Raw genomic sequence first — 15766 nt, forward strand, 5'->3', positions numbered from 1 at the left:
TCTTGAGCTTGCCTGAACATGCATCATCTCAATACCTTGGCTGCCTCCTTGAAAGGCAGTACAAAACTGGACTTCACAGTGCAGTTGTGTGGTTTTGTAATAAGGTGGATACGTGGAGCAATACTGTCTGCTTTACTCAAGGTACAATCGTGTAGTGAGTTCCCTGAACCAAATGTAGTTTTTTAATTGTTTTCTCCCGAGACATCATCCACCAGAGATTAGTGGCATAAAGGGAGTCTGTTTTGCTTGATGTGGTGATGGACAGGGATATTCAAGCTGGAAGAATTGCACCACTTAGAGTCTTAACTGGAGGTGTTTGGTGCCATTGAGAATAGTCTAAAATCTTTTTTCTACGTATCTTTAGACTGGACCTAAACCACCTTTTTGCTTATGAAAGTCATTGCATCCAGACTCCCTACCATCCAGAAAAGAATTAACCAAATGATATGATCAGGAAATTTTTTTTATACTTTTGGGACTAAAAGCCCTTCTACGAGGCACTTCAGAAGGACTTGGCCAAACTACTGTTTTTCTTGCAGTAATTCACTGTGTTATTAAGCTTATCTGGAGCATTTTTTCTTAGTGCATAGCTATGGCAGGCTTCAAGCTGATTCAAATCTCAAGACAAACTTGCATGTCTGGAAGTTTGTCTTTTTTCCAGCCATTTCAGTTGGTCTAATAAAAGATACAGTTCTCCTTACAAGCTTTGCCTGTCAGACAATATTTGACACTCAGTAAATTTGTCAGACTTTGCAAGGGCCTGTCTATCGTTGTAAACATTTGATAGACTAGACAAGTAAAAATCTTGGATGCCTCTCTTAATTTCCTTTACGATCCGTAAGCACAAACACTGAATTTGATAGTGACAAAACTCAGTCTTCCAGACATGGTTCAGTTTATGGAAAAGCCCTGAAATGTATTGTTTAGGACCCGGAAACTGGCTACGTATAATGGAAATTGAGATTCCCTGTTTTTTTTTTTAAGTTTAGAAGAGAAAATGTGCACTGAAATAGGATCTTATTCATACAGTGGAAAAATAAGTTTGGGCCTAATTCAGTGTACACTAAGCACAAACTCGTGAAGAAATGTTAGTTGCTGCAAAACAATATTACCCCCTTCTCTCCACTCCCACTTTATTTGATCTTGGGGGATCCTGTATCAGTATTAACTAAACTTTCAGGAATTGAGATGTACCTGGGGTATGAATGGAGTTGAGTTCAGTTCTGAGGATAACCACATAATGGGCTTGGATCTTAAGCACTAGCAAGGATCAGGATGACTTGAAATACTTGCCAAATCGTGAAGCATAGTCAGGCCTAGGGATCAGAATGATTTTTTGGTAAACTTTGCAGAAAGGTCTGAGGTCAGCATCAAAGGGACGTCTGGTGGTTCCCACTAGCAACACTCTGTCCTCTGCTTTCAAAACCTCGAGGTATTTGGGGAGAATTTCTTTCAGTCGTTTTGGATCCATCTTCAGAGCATACATGTAAATACAAGAAGGAAAGTTAGTATTAATGCTGACAGTTTAATGAGGTGAAGTAACTCTAGACATGAGTAACTCCTAGTGGATGCTGTATACAAGAGGATTTTGTGCTTTTTTTGTTGTCTATTTGCATTTAGTGTAAACAGGCTAGATGCTCAACCTAAGTAGAAGGCTGTTGTCTTCTGCAAGTCAGGCTGGCTCTTGATTTCTGCTATGCATTTGTGGGTTTGAGTGCTACTGTCTTTCACTATTGCATCTGCTGGTCCCAGTATTGAACAGCAGGAGGGAAGCCATGACTCATTTAAAGAAGTAATTCCTGGTTTTGAACTTGAGGAGAAATACTGCTTGGACCTGTGCACCTGATGAATTTTTTCAGATAGAAAAACTGCTGGGGTATGTAACCTCGTCTGTAATTCTCACAGCTCTTGGAGATTATCTACTAATGCCTAACTGTGTTTTAAATATGAAAATATGCTCCCTGATTTCTGCTGTGATTTCAGCTTGCTGAGGCTCTAATTTGAGAACACAAGCTCTTTGAACTCAGGGTTCAGTTCTTCTCAATAATTTACCATTTCACTTTATTATAGATACCATTTACAGAACAGATGAAGATCATGCAAAACCTGTTATTGGATAGTTATGCTTGATAATGCTTAAGTGAATAGTGGTTAGAGAGGGTTAATCAGATTGCTGTGGTGTTAAGCTACTGTTAATAAAGCTATAACTGAATAACAGGGTTAGGACAGGATAGAGTATTCAGAAGAGCCTAATGACTTGAAAGCCTCTTTTCAGAAATGATTGAGACTAAACATCCAAGTCACCCATGCTCACTTGAACACCTATACTCTAGGTCACCTTGTGATTCTTACTGTATAGAAGGCAGCTGCCTGAGAAACTTTAGCTTGAAATTCAAAGCAGGCCTTTCTTAATGCCAAAAAAGAAGAAACTATGTTCTGCAAACCTTCTCAATTGAAAGGTAATAATACACACCTGTGAATCTACATTGCATGTCCAATTCCTGTGATCCAATTTTTGCCTGTTGCCTGCAGTAGCAGACAATTGACAGAAAAGAGGAAGAAAAGCTCTGCTCTTTGCAGTGAAAGCTACTAAGAAGGGACACCTGGGAAATCAAAAAAAAACAAAAAAACAAAAAAACCCCCAGAGTCCTGGGGTAGAGTTGCCCAGTTATTTTCTAGTTATATTTGTCTTAATTACAGTATGTCTGGCTTCTCATTCTTTCTATTTTCAAGGTCATACTGAGCATCTTAAAGATTGCCAACTGCCTAATTATGATAGTACAGAGTTCAGCATGTCTTGGCACCAGGGCTGAGTTCCCTCTTCAGAGCATGGGCATGCTGCTTGCCAGGACAAAACATCCTGCTCATGCTTGCTCTTGGATGAACTGTTCCTGTGGCCGTGGGCCACTGCCAGCTGCTGTCTTTTCACCCCCTCCTTGTTCTTGTGTGCCCGTTGCTCCCAGGAGAGCGGGATCCCTGTGCAGTGTGCTCTGTATGCACTGCTGGTGGGCTTACCCTGGGGCAGAGGAGAAATCTTGGCTTTTCTCTTGCCCAGAAAGAAAGGAGGTTGCTCTGTCCACCCCTAAACAGCATGGGCTCCTTTGCTGTCTGAAAGCATGACTTCAAATTGCAAGCTCCCAAGTTCTTATCCAAGCTTTGCCTCTGCCTTCTGAAGTCATTTTTTGGTAATGAGCTTGACTTCTCCAGACCAGACTGTATTAAACAAGCTGTTATTACAAATATGCCTTGGGAATAGTAAGTAGCTCTGCCACCTTTGCTCTGTCAGGGAGTTTTGGTCACAGCAATGACAGAAATGTGTTTTTTTTGTTTGTTTGTTTTTCATGCCTTTTACGCTGACTGAATTACTCTTCATGATTTATATACATCTTGCTGCTCAGAGGCGTTGAGCTTCCCACCTCTTTATGTATTGGAAGGAAGCACAAATGTTTTCTAAGATGTCTTGTAGATCAAGCTTTGCTAGAAAGCAGAGAATTATCAGATTGTGTTGGGTTTCTGGGGAGAGGAGTTGTCCCATCTCTCTTAAAATATATATGTAAATATATATATAAAAAATAGAGAATAAGAGTTACTCCAGGTGAGACTGGTTGTTTTCCAGACCTGCACTGTGTGTCTTCTGCTGGGAAAATTCACTCTATCGGGAGATGCAAAGGTTTTTTTTAAGAACTGTCTGATTCCTATTTCAACCCTTACTCAGGAAAATAAGTCCTAATTTACCCCCTGCATTTGGAACATCCATTTTCTGGTGACAAATGATATCTACGGATTTTCCACTGACCCTACGGTTGGTTACAAGAAGTGCTCATTGCTCAGCTTGTAGGAATCTTATTTCTGAATTTTAAATGACTGTATCGGTACCAGAGATAAGCTAAATGCTCTGCTGCCTTGTTAAGCCTACTAAGCCAGACTGGCATTTGTGTGTCAGCAGCTCCTGTTATGCTTTTGAAAATGTATGTCCACAGTGCACACATTTCAGGGATATGTCCTGAAAGCTAATAATATCGCCTCCACTTTGAAAGAAATGTCAGTAGCAAGAGGGGCTGTTGAAGAGGCGAGCTAGGATTTCAGCTGTCATGTGGATCTGAGCTGGAGGGGAAAAAATGGGGTGAATTGTGAAGGTGACCTATATTTATTTTAAAATGTGAGTGGCTGAACTGCTGGCACAACATCCTTGGCAACTGGATTACCATAACAGATTTAATATTTGACTGCTTGGTGTCCTTTAGGGAGAACTGAAGAGAGACCATTTTTCTAGTGGGCTTTTTGAGACTTTTTATCAGATCCTCAGTGATGGTGCCAGAAATGTCACCCTGGGATGAGTGCAGTGACTTCCATTTGCTCAGGCTTCTCCTGAGCGCTGAACTTGCCTTCTTGGAGTGCTCCTAATGAAGACTCCCCAGATTGTCATTTATAACTGCTGTCCTTCTCATTTCATGTTATCTGGCTCTGAACATCAGCTATGTGGGACATGAGGGATTTCAAGCTTGGAGCTGTGTGCTCCCACCAGGAATATGGGAGCCCTTCCATTAAATACCCATGAGTCTAGGGATGCAAGAGCAGAGGCAGAAGTTTCTTCTGGACTTTGAGGAGGGGATGGGGCTGAGTTACACCTTGCCAGTTGCTATCAAAGCAAATAGACAAAGACCACGATTATTCCAGGCTATTTTTGGTTCAAGGTCTTATTTTTTTTCTCCCTGGTGGTAGCTGCAGTCAAGGTTTGAGCCCAAGAAAACTGCTTGCTTGCAGTGTCTGGACCACTAGAGGGCATCAATCACTGCACACCCATCTCATATAACCCTCAAAGAAATGACAGCCTAATCCAAGGCGATGCTTCATCGGTCTTCCAAAAAACAGGCCTATGTCCATCCCACAGTTTAAACACACCGGACTTAAGAGGAAAGGTTTAATTTTTCACATGGAGCTCCACAGAAAAGATATTTTGCAAGCAGCATGAACCTAATTAGGATTTCAAGTGAACTGCTCGCTGCTGTGGTGTATGAGTTGCAGTTGTGCTGTGCCTATTGGGCAGTGTTTTAATTTTCTTTCTAGTGGGGAAGCTACAAAAGACAAAGGAATTGGAAGAAATGTAGAGGACTCCTGGGAGCCTAAAAAAAAAAAAATCTGTGAACATAACTATTCAATATATGCTCTTTGTTTTCACAGTGGAAATTTATCCTTGTTACTTTATTGTTCGCTTTGGCTCCATCCAATTTCTCAAATTAATAGAGCCGAACGATTTAAGTTCATCTTAACTTTCAGTTTCTTGCCTTATATTTTGAAATTCCCCATTATTCTCTCCTACTTTTCAGTGCACTGATGAGCAGTGACTGGACTATTTTTAAATAAAGTGAGGATAAGTGTGTAAGAAGGAAATGTGAGTTCTTAAGAGCCCCAAGAGGTCACAAGACTCTCTCAAAAAAGAAAGTTAGTGAGATAAGCTATTATCAAGCAAGCTTTGGCAGGTCTGGTCACACTGGTATGTGCTAAACCAAGAAATACACCTGTTCCTTTGTGTCAGTTCTAATGCAGCATGAGAAATTATCTGCACAAGAATAAAAAAAGCAACTCACCTCTTCTTCAGCCTTCGGCACTTTTTTATAAAATGTTTTTTCTGTGTCTCCGATCCACAAGACTGAAGGCTGCAGTTGTTTAGCCACCTAAGAGAAAACAGAGAATGCAGGAAGGTTGATTAAAATGGCTACAATTTCATACCTGGGTGCCTATAATTATGCTTTTGAATCCATATTTCAGCAGTTAAAATTAGCCTGGTTTATTTTTTCCAGAAATGCTCAGCATTCATGGATAGCACTGGCTCTGCTCAGCAGTCTTGGCAAATCAAACCACTTCTATTTAGGAATCTAACATTAGGAACCCAACCCAAATTGGACCATTTTGATTCCTATGTTTATCTCAATTCCCAACCCCAAATTAGTTGCAATTCTGCAAAAGGAAGCCTGGCCTTAGAGTTCAATGGCAAATGATGGACCACTGGATGCCCATAAGAAGCCCACTCCAGTTTTCTGAGGTCAAAACAGACAGGGAGATGGGCAAGACAGGGCTATTTCATGAGCAATTACAGTACAAATCTTTAAGCAAACTAGGCTTATGCTCAATGTTCTGGTTTACAGAATAGTGTATAATTTGCTATTAATCTTGAGTCAGCTCAAGAATTAAAATAGAGCCTGCTCAATTTATAGGGGAGGGTCTACACAAGTGGACTTTCCTGCTCCAAAGTCGGAGGCACTATACCTCCGGTTCACAGCAGGATGGCAGCAATGCTACAGGCTTTTTCACATCTTGCACTCTCCCTATTGCTATAGAAACGCCAGTGGTTTAGACATTCTGCTGCCAAATTTTAATCGCTTTCCAGTTGCTCTCATAGCTGTGCTACTTTGCTCAGCAACAGAAGTGATGGCTTGGGGAGCTGATGGGTAATGACAGTGCAGTCTTCTGGGCTGCTTCTTTTTTTTTTCTCTTTTTTTTCTCCCCTCCCTCCCTCCCTCCAGTTGAAACTGCTGCTTTTGGGAAGGAAGCTTACAATATTGATAGGTTGTATACATGATAAGCTTAAGGTCTGATTGACAGCCAGTGCAAGAAGAATTAAAAGTAATGATCATCTCTTGCAAGCCTTGCAGTTGAGTTTTATGGAGCATTTCAAAAGCACCATGAGTGTGTGTGTGTCTACAGTAAAAATGGATTGAAAACAGGGGAAAAGGAATAGTAGATGGGGGCTGTTGAACTTGTTTGTTCTTCTGTGCTGCTGATGGGGTGAAGTGGAAACACTGCTGTCTTTGGCATGTGATACTTCATTTGCGGCAACCTGTCAGTTCTCTGATATGTGAAGTGGCATCTCCAAGTCCAGAACTGTTTTGCTGAGGGAAATGGAGTTTCCTCCTTTGGAAGGCAGGAACTCGGAAGTTTACCATTAATTATGAGGATTAAAAAAAAAATCGAATATTATGAAAGATAATATGAAAACTCTACAAAAATGGATGTATAGACAAAGGTAGTTATGTTCCCTTGTATGTATAATTTAAGGGATAACATCTCAGTCCAGCAGTGTATTGAGTAAGCAAGCTGGAATGAAATGAGAGAGGCAAAGATCGTACAGCAATAATATCTGCCATTTTAAGGCCAGATGCTTTGCATCTAGTCTGTTTTCGTAGGTATGCTTTGCATATTCCTAAATCTGTGTGCACTCTACAAGGTACATTTGAGAGGGCAGCTCTGTTTTTACTGAACTGAACAGGGCAGCAGCCTGAGACTTGGGGTTTTTCTGCTGAGCATCCTGTTATCCAAGGGCTCAGACACCTGCAGAAAATGCAAGTCACTCCTCCAGAGTTGCACTTGCAGGTGAATTCAATCAACTGGCTGTTAAACAGGTTTAGAGACAGGTGAAGAAGTAGGAGAATGGAGTAGAGGTCATATCAGAGATGGGATAATCAGTGTTGGTATAATTAAGACTTGCAAAGGACATTGTAGGTTGTAGTGTTTTAAGTTGCTAGAAGAAATCTACAGCTTAAAGAGCTGTGTTTGCATTTCATGCATCATATCTACTCTGGCCTGCGGAAACCGATTCTGAGACCTGTCCTGAACTTGGTACACTTAACGAATGGATTGTCAGCTGGTGCTTTTTGATGTCTCTAATGCTGTCATCTACCTTCTGAAATGTAAGGTAACAACCAATTTCCCTCCTGGGGAGAACATGAGGCAGGAGATGGGGCAGTGGGGACCCATTGCCCTTGAAGGAGGATATCTGTCTGTCTTTGAGTGAGGCTTGGGCTAGTGGCACTCTGTTTACTGAAGTTTCTTATAGACTGTATGGATATGCATTAGCACCTGACAGATTAGACCTTGGGGTCTGTGTTCTTCTCCTTTTGCTTGTGTTATATGATCTCTGTTAGCTTCTCAGATGCTGACATGGGTTACTTCTGTTAATGCCTGTGCTGGCTGCTAATGTTAATGCAGAGGTGCTCTGTGTTCTAAAGCATTTTTTGCTTTGCAAGGTAGTTCAGCTGTATGAAGCCTAGGGGCTGGTGTAGCTGGTTTGCAGCATCTTCTCTGTAGCTGTGTCTGCAGCCCTGCAATGTGACACCAGGGGACTAAGGGGAGTCCTGGGTTAGAGAGGCTTGCTGGCAGTGACTGAACGCTGCTTACGCACTTCAAAGGGAACCACGATGTCTCTTCAGGGGGGCCGCTGCAAATGGGCGAGGTGCATCTTTCCCCCGTCTGGCTCAGAGATGGCATTTGTGGTTAGCACCTCTTTAAAAGGGAGCTTTGTTTTTAATCAGGTTATAGTTTCATTTTAACTCTTACAGATGTTTGCTGTTCTTATATCTGTATTCTTCCCCCACTCTTTATTTCCCTACTGATGAAGTGGAAATGCAATGAATGAGCCCACTTCATGCTGACTCTTACATAGATACTTCCCTGTGCTTTCTGTTTTGAGGCAATGACCTAAACATGTGAAGTGGCCTGCGTGTGTTTTTCTGCCATTATGATACATGCTAATATAACTGGATTCAGCATGCTGTGTTTGGGCCGGCTTTTTTTAAAGACAGATCAGACACCCAGAATCCATTGGCATCTAATTTAAATTGTTGGCAGATACGTAGCAGACTGTATATCCCTGTGAAAGTGCTTCATTTGAATTATCCATGGACAGTTTGAATCCATGGATAATTAAATGCACTGTACATAATTAATTTGTAATTGAAATTTTATTAGCTTTGCTACATTCAACAATTTGTTAGAGTTGCCAGCAGATGGCTCCTTAACCCTTCTAATACTGCACCAAGTTAACAGCTGCCTTCACTAGAAATTGTCATCTCTGGTCACTGAGGTCTTACTTGCTATTCGGACAAAACCTTATGACAAAAGCTTTCTTCTGGTTTCTATTAACCTTCACCAAAGACAAAGAGCATATGCACAGGCTTGTTCCAGCTAGGGTTAAATGTTTCAAACCTGAGTGCTAGAGTTGAACAGTTCGGTCAGTACGTTTCAAAATACATAAACCTGATTTTTTGCAGTGGACGCGTGCATGTGGGTACTCCAAGCTTGAAGGTTAAGATGTAATTTTCTTAAAAGGACCGGAACTAAGATATTCTTGAAGCTCAATTTGTCACTGAAAACTGCTCAATCCTCTGTAGCTCATATTCACTGAGATGCTCCAAGGCAGCTAAAGCAGCAATGAGCTGAAACTGGTGACTGGACCTTAACAGCGGGAGCCTCACCAGGCAAATATTACATTGCTACAGTGATAATGCCAAAGTATTCTGGTTTGCTAGAGAGAAAATAACCATAAATAATATTTTCCAACAGAATGCATTCCCTTTGACATTAGAGAGTAACACGGTGTAAAGCTGCTCTGTCGTTCAAAGAACACTGTATGTTTGAGCAATGGTGATATACATGATTTCACAAGGCCTAGGCTTCTAGCAGGCTCTCCTTTCCAGCAGTCTGTACTGCACCATGAAAAAAGGATTGTTCTGGGAGGACTAGAAGAAAGACTGATAATACTGTTCCCAAATTTCAATTGTAATGGAGGTCTTTTGTGGCACTGAAATGCTAAATGCATTGGGGCTTCTGTCAAAGTGCCAGAGTAAACTGTACCTGGTTCTTCAGACTGCCAGAAAAATGACCTGTCTGAAGGGACAATACAACAGTAGTTGCAAATAACAGTCCAATTTTATGGAGAAAATATTGAAGACAGACTTCAAAACTATGATGCCTTTAAATGCTGGGATTATATCATTTAATCCTACATATACTCAATCATATTTCTCTCTAGTATGAGGCCTTTATTGACACCTCTGATTTGAGAAATAGCATAAACAGCCTTATAACATGTTCCTCTAACAGCAATGGTGTTTGAAATGCTTCTCCTGTAGCTTGCTGCACTCGAAGGCTCCCAGCTCAGTAAACAGGGCTGCACTGCACATGCTGAGCTGCTGATACATATGCAGAGCTTCTGTGCTGGTATTTCCGTTTGGCCACCTCCTTCCCAACCTTTTAGCCTGGTCAGTGTTGTACTAATAACCTTTTCCCATGTGTGGCTTTTTGTACAATGTGCTTTCTGTGTGCTGCTGCGGTGCTGGTAAAGGACCGTAGAGGCATTGTTTTGCTCTGGTAGTGATTAACCTGATGGCTGCCTTAAGGTACTAATGGAAGGTCCATGCTTGTCATTTTTATTGCTCTGAAGTTGTGCCTTATGAACTACCTGCATTTTTATACCTCTGTGTTGCAGAGTCGTGCCTTCTCCCCTCAGTCCTTTCTGGTCTGTCTTTTGCTCTTTGTGCTTCCTCCGCTACCTCTCTTCGCAGCTTTTGTATAAGCTGTGCACGGCTGCAGCAGTATTTGTGTGTCGATGGGGACAAGGGAGGGCCAAGCCCTCAGTTGGCACAAGCTGGCAGAGAGCTTCACTGAAGTCAGGCTGGCTCAACACATGGAAAATGTGGTTTATCTCAAATATTCCAGCACGTTCTGGTTCATACTTGAAGGATGAGATTTGTTTTGGGGACTGCTGGGAAGCACTTCTATATTAGAGACAGATCCTCCCTTTTCACTCTGGAACACAGCAGACCTGGCTGGCTGCCTTTGCCGTCTCTTTTATGGAGAACACAAGTGCTTGGGCTTGGTGTTCATAGCCTCTTTCAATAATTTTCCTATTGAATATTAATCTTCCTTACATTTCCTTTGAATAGGCGGACTGAAATGCTGGTGTTTTCCTGTTCTGGTAAGAGAAGTCATTTCCTCCACATGACATTTAAAGTGCCTGCTTTGAGTAACACACAAGGCTCTTTGGATCAAGGCTGGTATGTCTTGCAAATCTCCTCCCAGAAATAAGGGAGGGAAAAAAATTTGTGCTCTTGCATCTGAAACAAATTAAAGTTTCATTTTTTCCAGTGCTATTCACTTGTTTTTTAGGGTGTCTCCCATGAAACAACTGCCAGCAGCCAACATTCAGTTATGGACAGAAAGTTTCCTAATGGTCATTTTATGCTCTTTAGAGTTTCATTTATCTGCAGAAACCCTGTTGTTTGCAGATGTGATCAGAAGTTCTAGGTTACTTCACCTTCATCACAGAGCACCATTAATTCATATTTAGTAAATCATGGGGTTTAACAATGGTTATGTGGATCATATAATAACATGAGAAATAACTGCTGTGTTTCCTGTCATCCACTTGCAACTGTAAGTGGAAGATCTGTGTTCTGCTTGACTAATTCTATGTAAGGCACTTCTGAAGAGCAGAAAGTGTTTGCTTGACAATAGTCACAGTTGCTGTTGTCAAAAACATATGACCAAATCTGTCTGCTTATGGAGACCTGATGAATCTTTCAGTAATCCCTTGTGTGCCAGACACTGAACAAGGTGTACTACAACGTGTCATATGGTAGATTCAGAGAGCTGTAAATATAAATACCGTGAGTGGCAGGATACCATTTTCTTTCATAGCTCATAGGCTATGCATACACCTGTTTTATTCTTACAATGATTTATTTATTTTTATGCCAGACTCCTTATTTGCCATGATGAAAAAGAAACTTTTTGCTGGAAACATCAGTGTTTGGCTTCTTATGAGCAAAGGCTTTGGTTGCAATGTTTCTCTTGTTTGCTTTAGCTTAGATAACAGTGGATTTGGGAATCACAGATAAGGTTCCTTATCCTTTTTCCTCTTCCCTGTTATTCTCAGTTAATCACACCTGCTTAAGAAAATGTTGCACAAGAAAGAATATAGTATAATTTCATTTCTGTGGTGCTTAAGAGCAGTGAGTGCAGCCTAGGGCTCCATTGTGCTAGCTACTGTGCAAGGTGGATTCTAAGCACTAACAGATGATAGATAGCTGCGGACCATCAGGAGGGTATGGGAGATTGACAGCACTGCTTGGTGTGATGGGCGACTGTTGCATTATCTCAGTGTTCTAGCTGTTGCCAGATAATTTTTAGCCATCACTATGCAGAAGAAACTTGAAGGTGATGAGGTACTGTTGTTGGGTGTCTGTGGAGAAGGTGCTCCAAGGTGTGAAGAGCAGCATAAAATGATATGGGTGATGGCAGCTGGCATTATAGACCAGATCAAAGGTGGGTCCTGACCTGGTAGTATTGACCAAGATAACAAGCAGGGTGGAGATCACTTGTAAAGAGAAGCAGCTAATTAGAAACAAAATAATTTATCTTAGAAGGAACCAACACCTACTCAAAACAGGGCCAACATATAGTAGGTTGCTCAGGGCCATGTCCAGTTGAGCTTGAAGTATCTCCAAGGATGGAGATTTCAGAGTCCCTCTGGACATCTTGTTCCAATGTTCAGCTACCCCTGTGCAACACTTTCCCTAATATCTAATCAAAATTTCCCTTGTTACAAACTATGTCCATCACATCTTGTCGCATCTCTCAGAAAAGTTTGCCTCTGTTCCCTGTATCATCCCATAAGGTAGCTGGAAACAGCAATTAAGCCTCCCTCCTGCTCCAGCCTTCTCTTCTCAAGGCTGAAGAAACCCAGTTCTCAGCTGCTCCTTGCATGGCATATGCTCCAGCTCCCTCATCTTCACTACTCTCCACTGGACTCGCTTGATTATCAGTGTCTGCCTTGTACTAGGGAGCCCAGTACTGGATGCAGTAGCCAGATGTGGTCTCAAGCCCCAAACAGAGGGGAGTAGTAATTTCCCTCAAGCTGCTGGCTATGCTCTTGCTGATACAGCCCAGTATGTCGCTGGCCGCCTTTGCTGCAAGGATATGTTTTTGACTTGTGTTCAGCTTGCTGTCTGCGAGCACCCCATCCTTTTCTGCTGACTAGCCATTGTGGCACAACCTGGACTTCATTGTGCTGTTTAATTTTTTCCATCCCAGATGCAGGATTTGTGGTACTGGTTGTGATTACTGGATGTTGTAAAGAAGCAGCAACTGTGACAGCAGGACAGGTGGAATGGGTGGCTGTGGCAGGGACTTCAGAGATCCCAGAAGCAGGCAAAACAAGACACATTTGGTATTGTCAAGAGCAAAGAAATGGGGACTGCACCTGCAGAGATAGGAACCTGACAGAGTGCTAGCTGTGCAAATCAAGGATTGTTTCAAGCCTGGCTCTGAGGACCTGGAGAGTCAAAGCTGAAATCATCAGCAGATTGGACAAATAGCGATTCAGCCATGGGGACAGAAGGTGGCAGCTATGTAGCATGTGTTTGCAGAGAAGCAAGGTGCAGATAAAGCATCCCTTGGGAAAGGAGAGCATGCGACTGTGCTATTGACCCTGTTACTAGAGGAGCAGAGTCTGGAGTGGTACTGCTGTTCCTGTTGGAACAGTCAGCTGCTGATAAGCAAGTTTCTGGACAGCCCTTATTCCATGTGACTGACTATGAGCAACTTCCATACTGGTTACCCATGTTAAGTTCTCCAAAGTATCATTGCTACTTTTGTAAAAGCTACAACTGAGAAGCAAGTTCGGATCACTGCCCCATCATTTCTGAGTAGGTGTTGGATGATGTTTCCATTTTTGTACTCAAGTAATGTGGAAAAATGTAAGGGTTTTATACATGTATATTAAAAAAACCTTAATATCTTCAGCTAGGACCTTTAGGAGTAAAAAAGGCTGGCCTTCTATCCGTATTTGAAGGCCTTGTGCTTTAGCAGGGACTAGATGATGGAATGGATGGGATGTGCGTGCCTGTGGCCAGACATTTTGCTTCATTACAGGTGAGAGCAGAGAAATAGAAGGCTGAAATGAGCAGAGAGGAGGCAAGAGAGGGAGTATTAGCTCAGTCTGATGGCACTAGCTTGTGGCAGGGGTGCTAGATGCAATGTTAGTGTTATAGCATCAAAGGAGCAGGATTACAGCATCATAGCCTTTTCTTAAGCACTGTTCTGACCAGCAAATGTGGTCCTTGGATTGCTTTACTTTTTAACTGTGAAACCTGTCTTTTCTGGGGGTGGAGACACCTGTCACAAAACCTACTACAATACTGCATTTAATAAAATGCATCTGATAACTACTGAGGAAAGCCAATTGGAATTTGGCTTTTTTAGGCTTCTGGCACTGGAAAAGTATTGTATTTGGCTTTTTCTAGTATAGGCACTGCTTTTCTCTTTAAGAGTATTTCTTCTGGAAATGTTTACAAGCTTCCTTCCTTAGCAGAAATACTGAGGGCTTAGAATGTGGAAGAAATCCTGCTAGGGTCTTTTTTTCTGATGAGGATTTGGGATATGTTTTTCACAGTTCATATGCCTTGCTTTGTTTCCAGACTTTTCATACATTTTTGTTAATGTAACCCTAAACTAGGATTCCCTCTTCTGAAAACTTTGCTGATGGGTAATCAGAGACCAGTATAGTGGAGACTTGTTTTACAGCAACAGTTCCGGAGAGGAATTTTCTGACCACCCTGAGTCTAGTATTTGATTAAATGCTGCATGACAAGCATTCCTGACTGACATGCATATGAACACAGAACAGAATTTTCTTTATCTGTGATGCTTTTCACACTCAAGGTAACACAAAGCTTGCCCAAATGTTGATGTGAAAAGTATTGTACTACAAGTGATTCCCAAGGGGCATTAAATCCTCTACAGTGGCACACATGCTGGCTGTCAGCAAGTGGTTTTAAAGACACTTGAAAGCAGGAAGGGAATCTCAAATTTGGGTTGACAGCCCTTCTGACCTTGGGCAGCTTTGCCCTTGTATCATGACTGGTGTACCTGCAGTAACTAGAGCTTGTTATGAAGGAAGCACCACACAACTCCCTGTTTCTTTTCTAGAAAAGATGTGACAAACACTCTGAACCAACTTTGTGGAGAAGCGCTGTACCTTGAATACCATGTGGAGCATCATTTGCAGGCCATTCTTGCCCAGGTATTTCCCAGCGATGTTGGAAGCTGATAAGTTGAAGAGGTTGGCTCCTGTTTCTGTGCAAATGGCATGGACAAGCATTTTCTTTCCAACGCCGGTGGGTCCAGCTAGTAACATGGCTTTCACCAAAGGAGCCTTCTTGTGGACTACTTGGGAACCTGTAAAAAGTCATATGGCACTATTATTGCTTTCATTTAAGTCAGCCATAAAGATAATGGAATGATTCTTCCTTTTTCTCCCTCATGATAAATATTTCATAATGTGAACTCATTGCTTCATTAATGTGGCACAAGTGCTCTGGAGTTCCCTCCTGCATAACCAAAGCTGGGGCCGTAGAGTACTGGAGCTAACATTGCTGTTTGCAGCAAAACTCGACCATCCTGAACTTATCCGAAGTGTGCCTTGGGAAGGGAAAACTTTGGCTCTAAATCTGCTTGGGCTAAAAGAACACAACTTGGTAAACTTTTGAGGATGGATACAAGGTAAAAGTGCTGAGATCAACCTGATACACGTGGCTGTGTAGAGGCAAGCCTGGTGTTGACACAGGAGACAACTGCCTTCAGTTGCACAGTAATTGTTGACTAACTCCCTGCCAGCTGCCATGCAGCTGTATAGGTGGAGGTATACCTGTGGCTTTAAGATTTGCATTCCTTGTTAGAGCAGGTCCTCATTTTCTACAATTCAACGTGGGTATGAGATTATGTTTACCAGACTAGCAGTATTCCTTCCTACTGCCATCCAAAATGACACTTTCCAGCTTCCTCCTCCTCAGAGAAACAAACTAATGGGAATACCTATTAGAGCAGCGTTCGTCAGTGATTTTGAAACCATTATCAGGAGTTTTGTTTTCTCTTTTGACTTCTGTCTGCACCTTGCTTTCTTTGGGTGCTTTTCCCTCTTAAGTATGTT

At 42.0% G+C, this 15766-nt stretch overlaps 1 protein-coding gene across 1 annotated transcript in view; it reads right to left on the reverse strand.

Annotated features, from left to right (window-relative positions):
• The window catches only part of IQCA1 (IQ motif containing with AAA domain 1), a 110457-nt gene that overhangs the window by 5861 nt on the left and 88830 nt on the right, over positions 1–15766 (reverse strand). Inside the window, exons 15-17 of the mRNA XM_067298701.1 lie at positions 14816–15015; positions 5589–5675; positions 1294–1471 (exon numbers count right to left, since the gene is read on the reverse strand). Of these exons, the coding sequence (XP_067154802.1) occupies positions 1294–1471; positions 5589–5675; positions 14816–15015 (465 nt within the window). The remainder of the gene's footprint in view (positions 1–1293; positions 1472–5588; positions 5676–14815; positions 15016–15766) is intronic.

Source organism: Apteryx mantelli, chromosome 6 (assembly GCF_036417845.1).
Source record: "Apteryx mantelli isolate bAptMan1 chromosome 6, bAptMan1.hap1, whole genome shotgun sequence".
Lineage (NCBI taxonomy): Eukaryota > Metazoa > Chordata > Aves > Apterygiformes > Apterygidae > Apteryx > Apteryx mantelli.